The 19,806-nt window shown below is 37.3% G+C and overlaps 1 protein-coding gene across 4 annotated transcripts in view; it reads left to right on the top strand.

Annotated features, from left to right (window-relative positions):
* Positions 1-19,597, top strand: part of ZFR (zinc finger RNA binding protein) — a 51,721-nt gene extending 32,124 nt beyond the window's left edge. For 3 of the 4 annotated variants that reach the window (XM_074569583.1, XM_074569582.1, XM_074569581.1), the window contains exons 10-20: positions 1,846-1,965; positions 2,939-3,084; positions 3,465-3,627; positions 5,279-5,484; positions 5,712-5,862; positions 7,045-7,186; positions 12,195-12,292; positions 13,114-13,209; positions 16,223-16,334; positions 16,445-16,542; positions 17,243-19,597. In XM_074569583.1, coding sequence (XP_074425684.1) covers positions 1,846-1,965; positions 2,939-3,084; positions 3,465-3,627; positions 5,279-5,484; positions 5,712-5,862; positions 7,045-7,186; positions 12,195-12,292; positions 13,114-13,209; positions 16,223-16,334; positions 16,445-16,542; positions 17,243-17,422 — 1,512 coding nt within the window. In that variant the 3' untranslated portion in view covers positions 17,423-19,597. Of the gene's footprint in view, positions 1-1,845; positions 1,966-2,938; positions 3,085-3,464; positions 3,628-5,278; positions 5,485-5,711; positions 5,863-7,044; positions 7,187-12,194; positions 12,293-13,113; positions 13,210-16,222; positions 16,335-16,444; positions 16,543-17,242 lie in introns of those variants that run through there. The other variant, XR_012584881.1, reaches the window with a different exon arrangement.
* Positions 19,598-19,806: the final 209 nt, after the last annotated feature.

The following is a 19,806-nucleotide window of genomic DNA, read 5'->3' as shown; positions in this document are numbered from 1 at the left end:
CGAGCTTGAGACGCTACATTTGCCTGAAAAAGTACCAACTACAAACATTTTCCCTGTCAAAATCACAGAATCAGAGAACAGTTGAGGTTGGAAGGGACCTCTGGAGGTCATCTGGTTCAGCCCCCCTGCTCAAGCAGCTTGAGCCACTGCCTAGGACTGTGTCCAGACAGCTTTGGAATATCTCCAGGGATGGAGACTCCACAAGTTCCCTGGGAAACCTGTGCCAGTGCTCAGTCACAGTAAAAAAGTGTTCCCTGATGTGCAGAGAGAACCTCCTGTGTTGCGGTTTGTGCCCATTGTCTCTGGTCCTGTCACCGGGCACCACTGAAAAAACCCTGGGTCGGTCCCCTTTGCATCCTTTCTTCAGGTACTTACAGACATTAAGAAGATCCCCCCTCAGCCTTCTCTTCTTCAGGCTAGACAGTCCCAGCTCTCCCAGCCTTTGCTCATAGAAGAGATGCTTCAGTCCCTTCAAAGGCCTTGTGGGCCTTTATTGGACTCTCCCCAGTATGTCCAGTCTCTCTCGTACTGGGGAGCCCAGAACTGGACACAGCACTCCACGGGTGGCCTCACCAGTGCTGAGTTAGAGGGGAAGGATCTGCTGGCAATACTTTGTCAGGTGCAGCCCAGCACGCCATTTGCCTTCCCTGCTGCAAGGGCACACTGCTGGCTCCTGTTCCGCTTGGGTGTCCACCAGGACCCCCCAGGTCCCTTTCTGCCAAGCTGCTTCCCAGCTGGATGATCCCCAGCGCATATCGGTGCAAGGGGTTGTTCCTCCCCAGGGGCAGGACTTTGCACTTGTCCTTGTTGAACTTCATGAGGTTGCTGGCAGCCCATTTCTCCAGCCTGCTGAGGTCCCTCTCAATGTCAGCGCAACCCTCCTGTGTAGCAGCCACTCCTCCTAGTTTTGTGTCATCAGCAAACTTGTGGAGGATGCACTCTGCCTCATCATCCAGATCATTAAAGAAGATATTAAACAGGACTGGACCCAGTATTGACCCCCAGGATACACTGCTAGTTACTGGCGTCCAACTAGGCTTCATTCTACTGATCACGACCCTCTGCGCCTGGACATTCCGCCAGCTTTCAGCCCACCTCACTGTATGCTTATGTAGCCCATGCATCAACAGCTTGTGTATGAGACTGTGTCAAAGGCCTTACTGAAGTCTAGGTAGACAATATCGTCTGCGCTCCCCACATCTACCAGGCTGGTCATTTCATCACAGAAGGTCATTAAGTTGATCAAGCATGACTTCCCCTTGGTGAAGCCATGCTGACTACTCCTGAGGATTTTCTTGCCCTTAATGTGCCTGGAAATGGTTTCCAGGATTAGGTGCTCCATCACCTTCCCAGGAATCGAGGTGAGGCTGACTGACCTGTAATTCCCTGGGTCCTCCTTGAAGATAAGAATGGCAAGGCATTGAACCTGCAAAGGCTTGTGCATATGTTTGCATTTTTGTATTGTGCATCTTTCTTTTTTTTGTGTATCTTTCTTTTATGCTTAGTGGGGCATTCTTCATGTGGACAGCATGAGATATGTGGATGAAGCCTAACATTTTTTCATGATTTGCAAGTTTGTAATTGTTCAACTCAGTATCTTCAGGCTCAAGTTTATAGCTGTGTACTCTTCGGAGTGGAAGAACTTTGTTTATTACCAAACACAGTGGTGTGTCTGTCAGAATTGAAAGTTCTACTTTGTTTTCTTTCAGTTATTGTGTGAACTTTTTAGACAATTTTGAGATAGGTGGATGTTATCCAGTGTCACTAAATTAGATTTATTTTTACATCAGCTTTGGGTTTTTTAAAAAAAAAAGAAGCCAAATATGTTCTAACTTTACTTTCCAGGTAAGAAATGATGAAGGAAAGGTGATCCGGTTTCACTGTAAACTTTGCGAATGCAGCTTTAACGATCCTAATGCCAAGGAGATGCACCTGAAAGGGAGGCGGCACAGACTTCAGTATAAGGTTAGTAGAAATGGTGATGCTTCTATCTGAAAAGCCACCAGAAGTCAGCTGACTGATTACATGTTCTTATATTTAAAGACTAGACAAAAGTAGGTACTCTGAGTAAACTACATATAAAAAAAAGGTAGAGAAATATATTTCTTAGGGATTATAGTCTTTAAAGAAGTAACGCAGGCTGTGAAACGGTATTTTGGTTTGCGTTTCTTTTAAACATTTTGAACATTGCTTTCAGGCAACCTTTGCAATGTTAAAATATGGTACAAGGTATGCAAGCAACAGTAGGCGCTTTATGTTGTTTACCATGAATTTCAAATAGCGTAAAATAGTAGTGCTCAATGTTTTTGCCAGGATAAACCAAATAAACCATTTGTGGAGACATCTCAGAAATAAGTGTTGCATATTTTGCAATCATGAGTGGAGATGCACCAGTAACGACATACGGTGTGCATTTTGATCGTTGTAAGATTATATTGGAAGAATCTAGTGTGGTCACAGGAGATACAATGGACCTGCATAATCATGAAAAGGATGAAAGAAGAGAAAAAATTGACAGAAAATTTTATTCAGGAACTCATGATTATGCCCCTGTATGAGGGACCCCTCAGGAACAGGGCATCAGGAAGCACACTGTGGTTAGGATGGAATGTTTTTTCAGGCTATGGAGTAGTCATCTTACGACAGAATGAACAAGTTACGCAGTATTTCATGTAATATTTTAATCTTAAATTGCTTTGTTCTTTTATAAGTGAAGAGGGAATTCATGCTATTTGTAATATGTTGCTATTTCTTTCCTTTAAAATATCGGACACAGATTTTTCTTCTTCAACTACTCATTCAATGCAGTTCTAAAACTGCATTTTACTCCCCTTGAATTTATTGTAGACTAATATCGTGTGTTAAATATGTGAGAACTGTGTAGCCTTGAGATGAGTAGAGGAAAAACAACATTTAATTCATTATTTTTCTGAACTAGAAAAAAGTAAACCCAGACTTACAAGTAGAAGTAAAGCCCAGTATTCGAGCAAGAAAAATTCAAGAAGAGAAGATGAGGAAACAGATGCAGAAAGAAGAATACTGGAGAAGACGAGAAGAGGAAGAACGCTGGAGGATGGAAATGAGGTAATGCATTCTGTTTTATCAATGAATGACACAAAGCTGCAGTCAGATTATCTAAAACTAACTATGCTTCTGTAGTTACTTATTTTGAATACTTGTTTTGGGAACTCTGTACTGTCTTGTTGTAAGTTAAGTTGTCATTATCCCTCTGGGGTTTTTGTTTGTTAGTGTTCAATTCTTCTGAGGAATGCAGACTTACTAGAATTATTTTGCTATAAATTTAGACCCTCTTTCAAAATAACCATTCGTTTTAGTTACCCTCTGCAGTTCGGTGGTATTTGCTTATGACTACTAGAAATGAGTTAGTGAGGACATACAAGAATTTATTTAGAATGGTTGCAAGTATTAACTGCTATATAAAGAGAACAATTGATGCACTTCAGGCGATATGAAGAGGACATGTACTGGAGGAGAATGGAGGAAGAGCAGCATCACTGGGATGACCGTCGCAGAATACCAGATGGAGGATATCCTCATGGTCCTCCAGGACCTCTAGGCCTGCTGGGAGTTAGACCAGGAATGCCTCCTCAGCCCCAAGGACCAGCAGTGAGTTTTTTAACTTGAGAAAAAAAATGAAATCATACTTATCAGGAGCCACAGTTTAGAACTGTAAATTATTCAGTGCTGCTTCAGTTGTCTCCAGTGTTCCTTCATAATGGATTTGGAAAAGTGAAGACAAAATTACATGCTAATGAAACTGTGTAGGTGGACGTGTCTTCCAAAATAAGTCCACTGAAATGACAAAAGGATGCCTTAAAGACAAATACTGTTTCTTCTGAAATACAAATCACTCTGGATTTGTGTGCTACTTTTAATTTTATTTAATTGCATTATACAACATTATTTATCTAATTGTGGACAAATGTATGGATAAAGAGTGGTTGGATGGTCAGTCCCAGAGGGTAATGGTTAGTGGTGGGTCGTACCCTACCTGGAGGTCGGTAACAAGGGCAGTCCACATGGGTTTGTCGTGGTATGTGTCTCATTAGCACCTTATCAATGATCTGAAAGGTGATGGAGTGAGTGCACACTCATAAGGTTTGCAGCTGGCACGAAACTCAGTTAGTTTCGGGTGGGGAGAACAGCTGATACCTTTGAGGGCAGGGCTGCCATCCAGAGGGACCTAGGCAGACTGGAGGAGTGGATCAACAAGAACTTTATGGAATTATGCAAGGATAAATGCCTAATGCTGCACTTGGGAAGGAATAAGCCCTTGCACTGATACAGGCTGGGGGGTGACAGGCTGGGTAGCAGCCCAACTAAAAGGAATCTGAGGATGCAGATAGCAAGCTGAACGGGAGTCAACAGCGTACCCTGGCAGCAATGAAGGCCAACAGCATCCTGGGTTATATTAGCAGGGGCATAATCGGTAGAGGAAGGATCAGCTTTCGTTAGACCCAAACTGCAATAGTGCATTCAGTTTTGGTCTTTCCAGTACAATAAAGAAACTACAAATCATAGCAGGTTTGGGATGGGGCTGCCAGGATGGTCAGAGGACTGGAATGCATACCCTGTGAGGAGAGACTGACGGATCTGGGCTCATTCAGCCTGGAGAAGAGGAAGCTTCAGTGCGATATAATAGCCTTCTAATACCTGTGCATTATAAAGACAATGGAGCCAGGCTCTCTGTAGTCATGAGAGGGCAAGATAAAACCAGCTTAAGCTGAGACAAAAGAGGTTTGGGTTGAATACAGGAAATAAATTATTTCACACAGATGTTTTGCGGCCCCCATCTCTGGTGGTTTTCAAAAATCAACTAGATAAAGCCCTGAGCAGCATGATATGGTCTTATAGCTGGCCATGGTTGGGCAGGAGGTTGGACTAGAGGACCTCCTGATGTCCCTTCCCATTTAATTTCTCCCGTGATTCTGTGAAAGCAATCATGGATACTTTATTTTGCAGCAATATGCAAGTATTTCCCAGTTGATAGGCAATAGATATTTATCTTGGGGAGATACATTTGATCCTAGGATTTCATAATTTGTTTAATTTTGATACATTTCATGTTTTTTCAGACATGATTGATTGTGACAAGTGCAAGTTGTTAAGGACACTTCAGTTCATGATTTGTTACATTGCAGCTATTTGACTTTTGACTATGCAGTTGTTTAGCTATATGTTTGAGTTTTGGTCACTTACCATTTGTGAACTTGGAAGTGTACCCAGATTTCAGAAATATGCTTTTTTGTCTGTTCAGCCTCTACGCCGCCCTGACTCCTCTGATGACCGCTATGTCATGACCAAACACGCCGCTATATATCCGACAGAGGAGGAACTCCAAGCAGTCCAAAAAATTGTTTCTATTACTGAGCGGGCTTTGAAACTTGTTTCTGATAACATGACTGATCATGAAAAAAGCAAGAACAAAGAGGGAGATGATAAGAAAGATGGCAGTAAAGACAGGTATTATTTTTTTTTAATCACTTCTTAAGAATGTCATCATTTGTTTCTGAAGTTTTTCCTTACACTTTTACCAGTGCTTCCAGAGATTCTGTTTGGTTTTTGATATGGTATATGTCACTGTGGCCTCAAAAGTATGTGGCATACCCCTATTTTATTTCACTTTTCGTTCTTCTTAGTTTTAAGTTTTTTATATTATCTTAAATGCAACTTTTAACTGTAATTCACAGAGCTTTGAAAGGAGTTTTGCGGGTAGGCGTTTTGGCTAAAGGTTTGCTACTCCGTGGAGACCGAAACGTCAATCTTGTTTTGTTATGCGCTGAGAAGCCTTCAAAGACATTACTCAGCCGTATTGCTGAAAGTCTTCCCAAACAACTTGCAGTAAGTAGAATTCAGATTTTTTTTATTTGAGTTTTTGTAAAAATACTGTAAAAATCTGTCCTCAAGTCTAATGTCTACAGGGCTCACTGTGCCACGTTTTATAGCTCGGGTTCAGTTTCTTTCCATTTTCTGAGCGTTGCCATCTGAATTCAGGGACTGTGCTGCCTGTTTTGCTTTCTGTATGTTGTGTCCACATAAGTGTCTAGGTGTTTATGCTAGTGGTATCGTATCCATCATCATTTAATAGATTTCATTTAATTGGGAAGTAGAAATGAACAGAAGAAAGACTATTACTTAGTTACCAGCAGCAGTAGAGGTAATTCGTGGAGTGTTACAGGAAGCTTGCTGCCTGAGGGTCAAAGTTCTCCATCAACGCCAGTCTGTTTGTACTTACATCTTGTTTCCAAGTTGTATATGTCAGTGCTTTGTAGTTCCACAATTAGTTAACTATGTCCTGTGTGTTTGGTTATTTAGTTTGTCCCTTAAAAAAAAAAAAAAGTACATGCAGTTTTAGACCATTCAGCAGAATTCTTACAAACCATTTGCTCTATTTCCACAAGAAATGAAAATATAAAAGAAAGTCTTTGCTGAACAAAGCCTGTCCACCATTGTTATAGAATGCTTGTCACAACATGAGTATTTCAGTGTGTTCTGGTGAAATGTTCAGCAGAATCGGTGGCATGGTAGAAGTTTCAGCAGGATCAGATTAATTAGAAAATACTCTTGAGTTTGGTCTTTTTTGAAGTAACAGAACATAAGAAAATTTAGAAACTGCACATCTTGGTCTGGCTCTGTGGAAAAGTCACTTGTCCCTCTATTTATGGAAGAAGGTGACAGAGGTGCCTACAGCTTTCTTTTGGGGGTGTATAGAATCGTTGAATGTAGTTGCAAGAAGCAATTCAGAATAACCACCTTATTAGTTACTCTTACATTTTTTCCGTGGTGTTTATCATGCTCTTTGTTCTTACCGTGTTGTGACAGCCAAGTATAGGATGTACCTAGCAGTACCCATCCTGTAACTGCAAGCTTGAAGAACATTGTTTCTTTGAATACAGAGGTATCTGCTTCATATAATTATATTGTGTTTCTGTCTTTCTGTTAAAAAGACTCTTGAAATCCGTTTACTTCCCCGTACTTTTATTGTCTACATGCTAATGGAAATTTCTGTTTCTCGATATTTAGGTAATAAGTCCTGAGAAATACGATATCAAGTGTGCAGTCCCAGAAGCAGCAATAATTTTAAATTCATGTGTGGAACCCAAAATGCAAGTTACTATCACACTGACATCTCCAGTCATTCGGGAGGAGAACATGAGGGATGGAGGTTGGGAAGTTGTTAAAGATGTTAATTCTTTCTCACCTGTTTTTTTATGTTTATCTATGTTCTGCTTAAGATGGCATTAAGGTCCTGGAAGGCAACATGCTGGCACGTGTATTTGATCGAAACCTTGTTTTTTAACAACCAGTCTCGGTAGAGAACAGTTGGTTAAAATAAATGCTTATATGATGCGTTTATTTAATTTTAAAAATTTCTAACTTCATGTCCAACCTCAGCTTTCTGGAAAAGGTACAAACTTGACTATTTTTTTCCTGTCTTTTAAAATTATGTGGAAAAATAAGTACTTTATAGCAAGTGGCTGTAAACTGGCTTTCTAGAGGAGTCTTGCCCTAAGAGAAAGATTGTATGGTTTTAGAAAATCAAATCACAGGTTTTTGGGTTTAACTGGATCAGTATTACCATCACTTACACATTCCAAATAGCAGCGCCACTTGAAATGCACTTTCATGATACTTTTGGTGGTAACAGTGCTTCTAACTTTAAAAGGCAATGCGATTTTTTCCAGCTCTCTGAGGTTGCTTTTTGGTCTGGAGTGCTTTTTTGAGTATATTTAGGCTCCTGGTATTACAATCAGTCTTCTATCCAACTGGCAAACCCAGACTAGTACAACAAGAGAAATGGCTTTGTCGTTGAGCTGAAGCAGAACGGGGAGCTTGTAAATCAATTTACTTTTCTGAAGTCCACAGTTTCTCTGGTGCCAGCAGTGTTGCTTTAGGGTCTGTTCTGTAACACTTTCAAAGCTCCAGAAGCTTTTAAGCCAACAAGCATGATTAACGTCTGCAGTACATTGGTTCTTTTTGTTTACGGGTCAGATAAAATTAACTTTTGTTTCCTTTTAATCCAGTATTTTCATAGTGGAAAGAGATCAATGGCAAACAGGGTTCTGGTGTTTGCCAGTGAACCTACAAATAGGAAATCTGAGGCTATCTTAACACTTCTCATATGCAGGTCGAAAAAAATTGTATGTGTGTATGTATACATGTGCTTGTGTATATACGTATTTATATAAGCCACGGAGGTTTTTTTATTTCATCTCATCATTACATGTCCTCTAAAATACTTGAGGTTTTTATATTGCATTAGTAAATGTTCTGTAGCTGTGACCAGTGCATCGTAAGCAAGCAGTGTTAACAAAGTCGTCCTACGTAATCAAAAAGAAAAATTTAAAGATGCATTCTCTGGTTTGGATGACTACTGAAGAGTCTTTAAGAGTGCTTTGTACATGATTTTTAACTTGTGAATATTATCCTAGCTATAAAGGCTTTGTACATGTACTGTCACACCCAACCAATTCTACCTTTTTTTTGATAATCTTAAGTGTAACGTGACTCTTGGTTTGTCTATGCTGAATCAGACTTCACATATTATTCAAGTTCTTTAACTTGATACTTTAATTTAACAATCCTTTAACTTAAAAGATTTGATTATTAGATTAACCATTAAATGAAGTTAACCTTAAACACCATGTTTATTCCTTAATGTATTCTGCAAAAGTGCAGTATTGATCCCTGCCACAATACGCAATTTCAATTACGTGGTTTCTGGCCTAAAATCTAAGATATGGACTGAAAATAAAACAAATTTCAAACTACTACCATCAATCCCTTAATTTATACCACTTAAAGGAAACAAATCTGTATTTTTGTCTGACCCACACTTGAGTTAAAATGATCATTGTGAGTTTATTCACTGCTGAACGCAGTACTGCCTCTAGGCAGGCAAAATCAAGTTAGATTTCTCTTCAAGACACTGAGCAGTATAAAATGGATGTGCAGAAAAGTTCGCTTTTGAAACTAGAGCAAATAGAAGACTGAATTGCAAATTATTGCAGCAAAGAAGGCCTTGTTATGAAGACTGCTACTTATTTGCTGCAGAGTAACAGTATGTATTTGTGTTTTTTCTTACTGCAGCTTCTCATGCTCTGTGTCTTACAATGGTTTAAAGTTTTCATTTTTTTTTTAGCCCGCTTGGGGAGCTAGTTCAGGTGATAAGGAAGGCTTTACCGGAAGAACCAGTTTATGTAAAGATGAGACTGAGACTTGCACCTGGAGTAGAATCATGTTTGATGTGTAATAATCCCATTACATGATAAAAGGCTAAAAAAAAAAATACAGTGAAATAAAATTGTTAACCGCATAGCTACTGTTTCTTACAGTATGGTGCGTTTGACAGTTTACCGAATCTGCTATATTCAAAGTGCTCTAACCCCTGCTGTGGAATCTTGCCTTCCGCAAACAAAGTGTACATACTTGTAAACGCATATATGTGTGCGCGTGTGTCTTTTTTATCCTTAGCTAACAGCCCCGGTCCAAAGCCTTCTAGCAGAGGGACTTGATTCCTGTCAGGGGTTGCTGCCAAGACATCGGAAGGATTTTTGACCAAGGTTTTCTAAAGCTCAGTGTCACACCTGCCATGCTTTACAAAGGAGGGGGTTTGGATGCATAGTCCTAGCATCTGCTGTTAATTCGTGTGGTTTTTTTTTTTTTTTTCTTTTCGTCTTTGTCTCTCCTAGAATTAAGCAGTGTTCACACTAGTCTTGAAATAGTTGACTGGGTAAAATGTATTTCCCATAATAAAACTTACCAAAATTTGGTATACCTGTTAACTTTTAATGAAGAGGTAGTGTGGACACAGCATGTCTAACTGAAGATTAACCCCTTATATTTAGGCTAGTAATAAATTAAGTTATATAGGGTAAGAATTTGAGCTTCTGTTTTGTAAATTAATTCAGTTTTTTTGCCTTAGCTTAACAAGGTCGTAAGTTAGGCATCTGAATTTAGCTAAATAGTCTTTAAGGGGTTAATCCTGAAATGTGAAACAGATGCAAAAATCCACAGATTAAATATTACAAGAGTTACCTTGATACCTTCTTTCAGTCAATGTATTGTCAGTGCAATAGGTGCCTTGGCAACTTCTGACTTTTAGAGTCTTTTTAAGTTTCAAGGGTGTTGATATGATAATCTATTAGTAGCACATTTTAGATTAACATTTCCAGTACTGAGTAAGATTCTTTTCTGTGCACTTCAACTACACTTAATTCCTTTTAGTAAAATTATTTTCAAAATGGAAGTTTTTCAGAGCTAGAAGTAATTGGAGTTTCAAATTATGTAATGAATTACTGTGCTAAAAGTTTGCAGTGTCACCTATTTGCATATTAGCTTTAGAAGAATTTAAATAATTGACTGATTAGGCTACTAGGCCCAACAACCCATATTTTTATTTTTAATTTCTCAACCTTACTTTGCCACTTTTTCCCTGCTGTGGTTTTTCTCTAAATGTACTCCTTGTCTCTTATATCTAGATCGTACTTGTTTCATCAATTACCTTACCTGGCACCTCTCTTGTATAGGTTTAGGGTTGGTTTTTTTTGGTTTGTTTTTGTTTTATTTTAAAGGAAATAGCACTTTAAACATCTTCATTTGCTCTGTAATTGCCTTTAGTGCAGATTTTCATCTTTCCACTTTAACACATAGCCCATAAGTTGGAATATCTGTGAGAAGATACCTATGTTCTTCTCAGCTTTGTTCTTATTTTGAAATCTTCCCCCTTTTATCTCTGTGCAGAGCAATGGGACTATCCTATAAAAAATACTCAAATCTGAATGCAGTACTTCAGACTAAATTTAATTGTTATATTGCAAAGTTGTACCACCATATTCATTCATGGCCTTTTAGCTCTCTGTCTAGTAAAGTATCCCCCTATTCTATTTTACGTTTGTGTAAAATAGGTGGTTTCAGAGCTGTCTTTCTGCAGCATCCGTAAAAGCTTCTCCCTGCAGGCATGTTTCATGAGTCTTAATATTTTTATTTATTATTATTTTATTTTAGTCTCTGTTTTACCTAAATTTATATCTTGCTGGAGTAAACTATATTGTTCCATACAGCCAGCTCCTGTGAAATGAGTGCCATTGACTGAGGGCTTTTTGTTTCATCTTACCTGGTGTATCACCAGTTACACTACCAAAATACATTGTTACTAGGCACAATAGCCATTTTCATAATTAGTAAAACAAAGAACTTTTAAAGCTGATTACTGCATTATATCTGTACAATTTTTAACCTGAGGATACTATTTTACATTGTTCAGTGGTGCCAGTGTGAAGGGTTAAACCACTTCCAAAAGGGCCTGTGGTCTCTTCCTTGTTGGTAACAAAGCAGTCAGCTTGGTAATTAAATCTGTTTCTGAACATTTAACTATACAAGATCTACTATATTTTCTTTATTATCTTTCAGATGTTTTTTAAACTATTCCTTCTATTCCTTGCTGGTTTTTTTTCCTGCTGAATCTTAAGTAAAGCAGTCCCTTTTCAGATTCTTCCTTGAATCCTAAATGATGTTGGAGCCACATACATTATGGGCCGAGGAATTTTATTTATAGGAGTAAGAGAGAGGGTACTAGAAAATAACGGAACTCTGTAATATTGAAGACCATTTCATACTCCTTTAGTCAGGTTTTAAAGCAAAATAATTTCTAGTTTGAGGTTTGAGGCAAATAACATCATTACTAAACATTTAGCGCCTTTAAGATTTGTTAGTCTTTCTTTTAAAGAATAGGTCCCAAATAACACGTGACCATTAAAATTTAGAAGAAACTAAGTTTGAATGTTTCTACTTGGTTAAAGTGGATTTTTGTGTTCCTTCTGTCTTGTGTTCTCTGTGCTGGTGCACTGTGTCCAACCATCCTTCCTTCAGTATTTAATTTTAGGGGATATGTTTTTCCAGTGTTAGCTTAAATAAAGAAGTACTACGCATTGCATAATCTGCAGTGCATTTGAAAATAACCTCAGAGCTAAAGTATAATATGCTCTTGATCTTCATACTGGGTTGATGCCCGAATCCTAATTGAATGGCTTTTATTGAACATTTACATTCGTTGTTCAAGGGTTTAAACTTTAAATGGCATGTGTGACATTGAAGCTACTTTAAGGAAGTGTCTTGCTCACCTGGTCAAACACCCATTCCTCACTGCATTTTGCCAATTCAATCCATTTTAGATGTAACCTCGGGTATGGTGAAAGACCCACCGGACGTCTTGGACAGGCAAAAATGCCTTGACGCTCTGGCTGCTCTACGCCACGCTAAGTGGTTCCAGGTTCGGAACATCATTTTACTTTCTTCTTGTAGCCTTATGAGAGATTAGTTCAGTTGCAATATGAATGTTTAATTGTGTGGAAACACTCAGTGTTGTTCATGCTAATAATACTTAATATTTTTCTGGTCCCTAAATTTAAATGTAGAAGGTTGAGTACGGAGGAACTGCTTTATGCAGTTATTGCTCATTTGACATGATTTTTTTTTCTGGTCACGGAGAAGGCAATGTTGAAAGCTTGACTCGGCTTGGGGTGATCATATGTTGTGTATTTGTTATATATTCCATAAGGCTGCAGAGTAACTTTGCTTTAAATAATGGAATATGTGTTTAAAGCTTTGTGTTTAGATTTAAGACTTTTTTTCCTATTTCTTTAAGTGCATTAAGTGTAGGGAATGAAAGGTGAGAAGCAACTGTTTGGTTTAGTGACTTTGCCTTCTGGCAAAGGCACAATAAAGAAACCAAACAGATTCCCTTGACCTTTCAGTCTCTATACCTATTTCTTAGATCTTTACTTTATCCTTTTTATTTCTAATATAGAAAGATACTGTATTTATTGTTACAAGTGAACACAGGTCAAAGTGTACAGGGGATCAAGAAATGTTATTCTTGTATAACCTGTGCACTTTGACTTCTACCACCTTAAATTACTAACCCTGTATAAAATACTGCTGTAAATGGCAGCTCACGGAGTAAAGTTGTAGAATGATTTGTTTCAGTCTTGTATCCGAGCTTCCATTGAACAGTGGTGTTTTAGTCTTTCAACAAGTCCTATTTGCTGTAGGTGCTGGGATTAATTAATTTGATTTTGTATTGCTCTCAAGGCTAGAGCTAATGGTCTGCAGTCCTGTGTGATTATCATACGTATTCTTCGTGACCTCTGTCAGCGAGTTCCAACTTGGTCTGATTTTCCAAGCTGGGTGAGTAGTGTTCTTTTGAATGAGTCTTTTTAATACACATGGCACTGCCAGGGAAGCACAGGGAATTGTTACTACATTTTTTAAATGTAGACTTTTCAAGAAGTAATGTAAGGGGTTTTTTAGTTGCTTTTTTTCCCCAGCAAATGATCCAGATTTCCTCTAAAAATTTAATTTTCTGAGGTTTTGTCATTTGGAGCTGGATTTATTTTTTTTTTCCACAAAAGGAATTTTCTTGTTCTTTTGTATTCTTTGTGGGTAGCATTCTTATTCTAGATTTTAGCATTTTTTCCTTTACTTTGTATAAAAGAATCTAATTTTTTCTAACCATGTATTCTGAATTGCTTGGAGTTTACTTAAACTTACTTAAAATAATGTCAGCTGTGGCCAGATAGTTCTGTGACCTTTCAGATAACTTGAAAGAATAAATCACAGTAATTCCTGTGATCGTTAATTTGCCCCTTCCGCAAGATGAAATGCCACAGTACTTCAGTACAGTCTGTGGGTATGTCACTATTAGTATTTTAATCAGAGTCACTTAGATCTCTAGTTTGTACAGGGTTACCTCTCTGAATTCTTGCAGACGACTGTTCTTGGAACATTCCTTTTGCATTGACAATCGGAAATGATGCTCTCCAGGAGTGCAACTTGTGCTCCAAATATTAACAGATGTTCAGTCTGTGAACTGGATAAAGTTAGTCTGAAACAAAATCTTTGTTTCGTGTATAGTGTGGAAGTAAACTTTGCTCTGACTGTTTTGTTTCACAGACAAAATCCTATTGCACTGTAGTGCTTCCATTTCAGTTTTGGCAGGAAGAGCGCTAACATTGTCAAGACAGTTTGAGCATTTGGCATTATTATTATTACAGTCTTACAACTGTACTAAGCTTGCAGAAAATTCTATTAAATTACTTCTGATAATATTTATTGCTTCTGGAAAAAATGTGGTACGGTTATTTCTGGATTTAAAATATTTAAAGTAAAAAAAAATAGTGCCAGTTTCTGTACTACATTTCATGAAAGATACACTGTCAAATAAAGCTTAAGAGAAGCTAAGTATGTAAGTACCCTCTTAATATCACTATGATTCTTAGTTGCCGAAGAAAAAACCCTGGCATACATTTAGAAAAGCATCCCTAGTGTTATTGCAACACGCAGCAGGCACATGGATGAAGAACAAGGAATGCTGTTTCTTATTTCTCACATCATCTGTTCTGAGGCATATCCAGAAGGGAAGAGAGGTATGAAGCCATGTGTCAGGCCTTGCTGTGTCTCAGCTCCCTCCGAAAGCGATTCCTGATTTGCTCCTGGTACCTGATGCATTGTCAGTGACATGGATCAACATGGAAGTCTGTGTAGTCGGCCTGTTGGCAAAGTCTTACGGATAAAAACAACAACAGAATGAAAATGGTGATTTTTAAATATATGTCATTTCTGCCAGTCACAGGTGGAATTTCGTAGATTGTAGAAATATATTTTTCTAGATGCAGAACTTCTCCTAACCTGTGTGCTAGAGCAGCTCTGTTACAAATCAAAGAGATGCCATATCTTTTCAAAAGAAATCTAAGTAGTTGTAAAAATAGACAATATTAGGAACTCTAAATGTTGGCATTAATAGCACCCTCTTCATATACCTAAACATAAAAATGAAATTAGAAGAATTTTGTCAGGTTCCTGCAAGTTAGAAGGAACTACTATTCAGGGTTGATTTTTCAAACTTGGAATGCAGCCTTTCGTGCATGTAAACACCGGGGCATCCTAACTCACATTTTCCTAGGATGAAGTTGCAGGCTCTAGTGTATTGTATGAGCATCCAAAAGAACTAGGCTTGAATAAATGCAAAAACATGTCTGCTTTTTTTCTTTCCTGCTCTATTTTGGTTCATACTTGAAAACAACTATATTGCTGTTGCTAAATCCTGAGTGATACAGTGGGAGTATGGAAATACCATGCTCAAGAAATTAAATTTGTCAGTTAAATGGAGCTAAAATGGAAAGGAATGGGCACCCTTAGTTAAGGATTGTAATCAACACTGCCTGTAGTTACTTGCATGCGTCAGAATAGGCATTTACTCCTGGTAAGTAAAAATAAAAGGCAACATTTGAACAACCGTAAACTCAGTGGGGAGTGGGAGGACCAAAAAGCAAACCCCTCAAAAAACCCACCAAAGAAACAAGAGAGATTGTTTGAGAATTAAAGTTACTAAGGAGGTGGTATTAAAACATCCATTTAATGCTGAAAAAAACCTAAGGAAAACTATTCTTTACTTTTGCAAATACCTTTTATATGTTTTTTCTGGAAAAAAATATTGTCTAATAAAAGTAAACAATGGAAATATTCACAGGAAAAACAATATTTAAAATACAGATAATAATTTAAACCATTTTAACTAATATCAAGCAATTTATACATTTTAGAAAACCTGTTTATCATCAGTGGTTTTTTGCACTTGTTTAACATCTGAGTTAGCAAGTTTTCTCCTAACATAGTCTAACACTATGAACTTCAGTTTTGCTAAACTGAAGAACTAGTAACCACTTAAACAGTAAAAGATCATTAAAGTTTTGATGCTTTAAGCTTCTGTACCCTTGTAGAAAAAGATTAATTTTTCTATAGCATCCTGTTAATTTCATCAGATACACTGTGTGCTGTCTGTTCATGCGGCTGACAGATGTGGGCGACCCACCATGTTTCACACTCTCTCAAAAAATGGCCGAGCAAATTGTCTGCCTGCATATGTAGGCTACTTCTGTATGTATTCCTACAAAACTTTCAAACAGCTTAAGTTGAGAAGAAGCATATCAGTATCAGTACTCAATATTAATCTTGCACCAGCTTTCTTTTTATTCATCTTTATAAAATACTGAATTTTTTTTCATTTTAACTGAAAGTGTTCTGTGATGTGTAGTGTTCTTCTAAATTCCAGATTCAATAGTTCTGTGTTGAACAACAGTAACAGCTTTTTTCTGTTTTAATCTGTTTTCTAAATTGGCTGATTTTCTTACTGTTGCTCTAGGCTATGGAGTTGCTTGTGGAAAAAGCAATTAGCAGCGCTACTGGACCACAGAGTCCTGGGGATGCTCTGAGAAGAGTTTTTGAGTGTATATCTTCAGGAATCATCCTTAAAGGCAAGTTGCATTTGATCAGTATCTGTATACTTATGCTTAACTAATGTAAAATCTGTAATCTTGGTTGAAATAAGGTGGAGATGTGCTACTAATTAGCCGAACCGTTGTAGGTGGTCCTGGCCTTCTGGACCCTTGTGAAAAAGATCCTTTTGATACACTTGCTGTAATGACAGATCAGCAACGAGAGGATATTACTTCGAGTGCACAGGTAAGAAAACGCATGTGTGAAGTAGCTAAATTTGATGGCTGGTTTTTGAAGGGGTTTTTTTTTGTTTGTTTTTTTAAATGGAGTTACATGCTTGACATGAATTTTCCTTTCTTAGAATGTAGTTCGGTCTTTCAGATGATTGGTCTTAAGCTAGGCAATAAAAATACCACAACCAGAGGATGTATAATACTGTTCATTTTTGCACTAAAATTAACATACTTTCCTGAAAACTTTGAAGCACTCTACAGTGGTATGTTATTAGATTTAAAACTGCAGTGGCATTTAATATTTTATTAATAAATCTGTGTAAGTTTAATTTTTAATATTTATTGTATCTGCCCACAGTATTGACAATTCATGCTAGCAGCTTAAGAGGTTAAGGCCCTTCCTCTTCATTTGGTCCTTTTGCTAAAGATTACTAACGTGTAAAGGGACATGTGACAAACCTTGGCTGCTTCAGGGCAAGTCCAGCAGCTAAAACACATGTACGTTACTTTTTAGGTAAGATGCTGTATTTTGTACAGAAGCAGCAAATGTGACATACACATATTATTGTGCTGACTTTGTTGGGGGAAGGAAGAAGGGATAATGAGAGCTAAGGGTAATACAGCTGCTAATGTTCTTCATTAATTGTTTGACAACGTACTCAAAACAGACATTTGTTTCTAACAGAAATATCTTCTTTCTGCCCTTTTTCTAGTTTGCACTGAGACTCCTTGCATTCCGTCAAATACACAAAGTTTTGGGAATGGATCCATTACCACAGATGAATCAACGCTTCAACATCCATAACAATAGGAAAAGGAGAAGGGACAGTGATGGGGTTGATGGATTTGAAGCAGAGGGAAAAAAAGACAAAAAAGATTATGATAACTTTTAAAAATGTTTGTCAGCAATGCTAGGATCAAAGGTGATAAAAAGTCCATTTGTTGCCTTGCTTTTACTTCATTCATAATAATGTCTGTTTAAAACATCCAAAACCAACTGTGGAATTAGATTTGGAAGAGAACAACCTCGCTCTTCTGTGAGATTCTGAGTATTTTAATGGATGTACTGTACCAGACAAATTATGGATGGAAAGACTGCAAATGGAAACTCTGTTGTTGTAGGAAAGAATAGTTTTCCCTCATTGCGTTTTCTTTAAATGTGTTGCTAACTTTAGTAACTTTTCTTCTTTTTTTGGTCTTTTTTATTAACAACTGCATTGTCTTCTTATCTTTTATGTATTTAATGCTTCTGTTGCTATGTGTATTTTGATTTTTTTATTTAGAAGTTTTTTTGTTTGCCTTTGACACTAGTTGTGTAAGTTACTTTGTTTTAGATAGTATAAACTGTTCCCCTCCCAATTAATATTTTACAGAACTTTTTTTTGTAAAGTGAGACTGCAGGATTATGGTTTTTTTTCTAAATGTGAAGGGGTTACAACACATAATTATCCTGCCGTTTGAGTGCTCAGAATTAAATGTTTTTGCCAATCTTGTGGCATTTGTCTCCTTAGTGTGATATAACAGTGTAATTAAGACAAATTTGTGTTAATCTAATCAAGTTTGCTGTTAGTTGTGCATTAGCAGTATAAAAGCTAATATATACAGTATGGTCTTGCAACAGTTTTAAAGCAGCTGCATAATTGATCAAAGTTTTGCATGATGTTTTTGATAGAAGGGCTGTTAAAACTGTCCTTTTAGGTTAAACGCGTAGGTCTTTGTATGATTGACTTTGTGACATAGCAAGGCCAAAAAATAACTTTCTGAATTTCTTTTCTCAACATACAAGCAAAAGCAGGCATTTCCCATTTAGACAAAGTTAGTCATTCTTTTTAGTCAACTTTGTCGATTAATGCCTCTTAGCCCTTAAAATAAATGTTTGTCATATCAGTGCCTGTGAGGTTATTCCTTATAGCTATTCCTGTATAAACTTTCTGTGATTTTTTTCAATAATTCACATTTTCAAAGTGAAATATTACTGAAAAAGTGAAGGCTATTAAAGCAAAAACCCAGAAAATTATTTGATGTGGCCATAGTGTATGCTTATGTCTCTTTCAAAAAGCTAAATATAGCAGTGGTGTAAGTAAAGTTACATCATACTGTTGATGTATGCTCTGGTACACAGGTGTGATTTGTTGTCACAGCACTACAGTGGAACACACAGATAAAAACGAAAATTTATTAAATGACTAAAACTCATTTATACACCGGTAACTGAAGTTTCACTCACTCTGTTCGATGTGTATTAAACTTCGTTGCAAACCCATAAAACACAGATTAACATAGACTAACATTCCGGTAATTACTTTAGTGATGGCTGTAGGCGAGTACCACACATTACAAAGCTCATTTGTTATTTCTGGCACCATTTATTAAAAAACCCTTTTGTTCCATTTTGAGGTCAAATTTATCTTTGACCTTTTTAATAAGTAACTCGGAGTATGGGGATGTTTCTGTTTGCAACACTTACTGCTAACAGCATGGGCCTGTGGAATAAAAATACAATATTTTAGAAAAATAGAGGAAGTCTAAAGACTTAAAGAAAAAAATTTAATACAGTGTTCTTCAAGCATCAGAGTGCAATTTTTAAGGGAGTGATTATTAGTGGTTAGCAAATAAACGGAAAGCTTTCTCATTGTAGGAAAGATTTCGTACTGATTTCAGCATCAGAAATGTAGAAAGCAGAAATGCTTTAAAGTTGCTTTAGAAAAAGGTTACACTAGTTTCTGTTGTCCAGTCTTGATGCATAGCTCCAAGCATGTTCTTGATCTTTTTTTAAGAGGGTATATTGCTGCCATGGTGTCTAGTTAGCTATTACTATTTATTTTGAAAGCTACAGGTGCTATTCATGTGGCTTGTTCAACTCCATACCAAAGTTTCCTTCCTCATAAAGCAAACTTGTCTATTCAGGCATGTGACCCTAAAATTCAGGATTAAAAAGGTCAAAGATGTATTTTGGATTTCCTGTATTTTTGTTCTACTGGCTTTTAACTCTTAACCAGTTTCTGGATCTTTTGAAATATTGTATACTTAAAAGTGATTCCACATTAAATATGAAGCTGTGACCATTATTTTTGCGCTGTGTGGTGAAGAGTGAATTTGCAGTTCGTTTCTGGTTTTCCTGCCCATTTTAGTGGGCTGTTTTGGGTAACTTCTGACTCTTGTTAATCTAAAAAGGATGGAAAAACAAGGTTTTAAAAAGCACAGACCTAGCTTTGACTTCAAATACGACACTGTGCACTTAGGAAGACAAAACCGAGACCAAGTAACCAATTTATGA

Source organism: Larus michahellis, chromosome Z (assembly GCF_964199755.1).
Source record: "Larus michahellis chromosome Z, bLarMic1.1, whole genome shotgun sequence".
Taxonomy (NCBI): Eukaryota; Metazoa; Chordata; class Aves; order Charadriiformes; family Laridae; genus Larus; species Larus michahellis.
The sequence above is the reverse complement of the archived record's forward strand: the minus strand, read 5'-3'. Positions and strand labels throughout refer to the sequence as shown.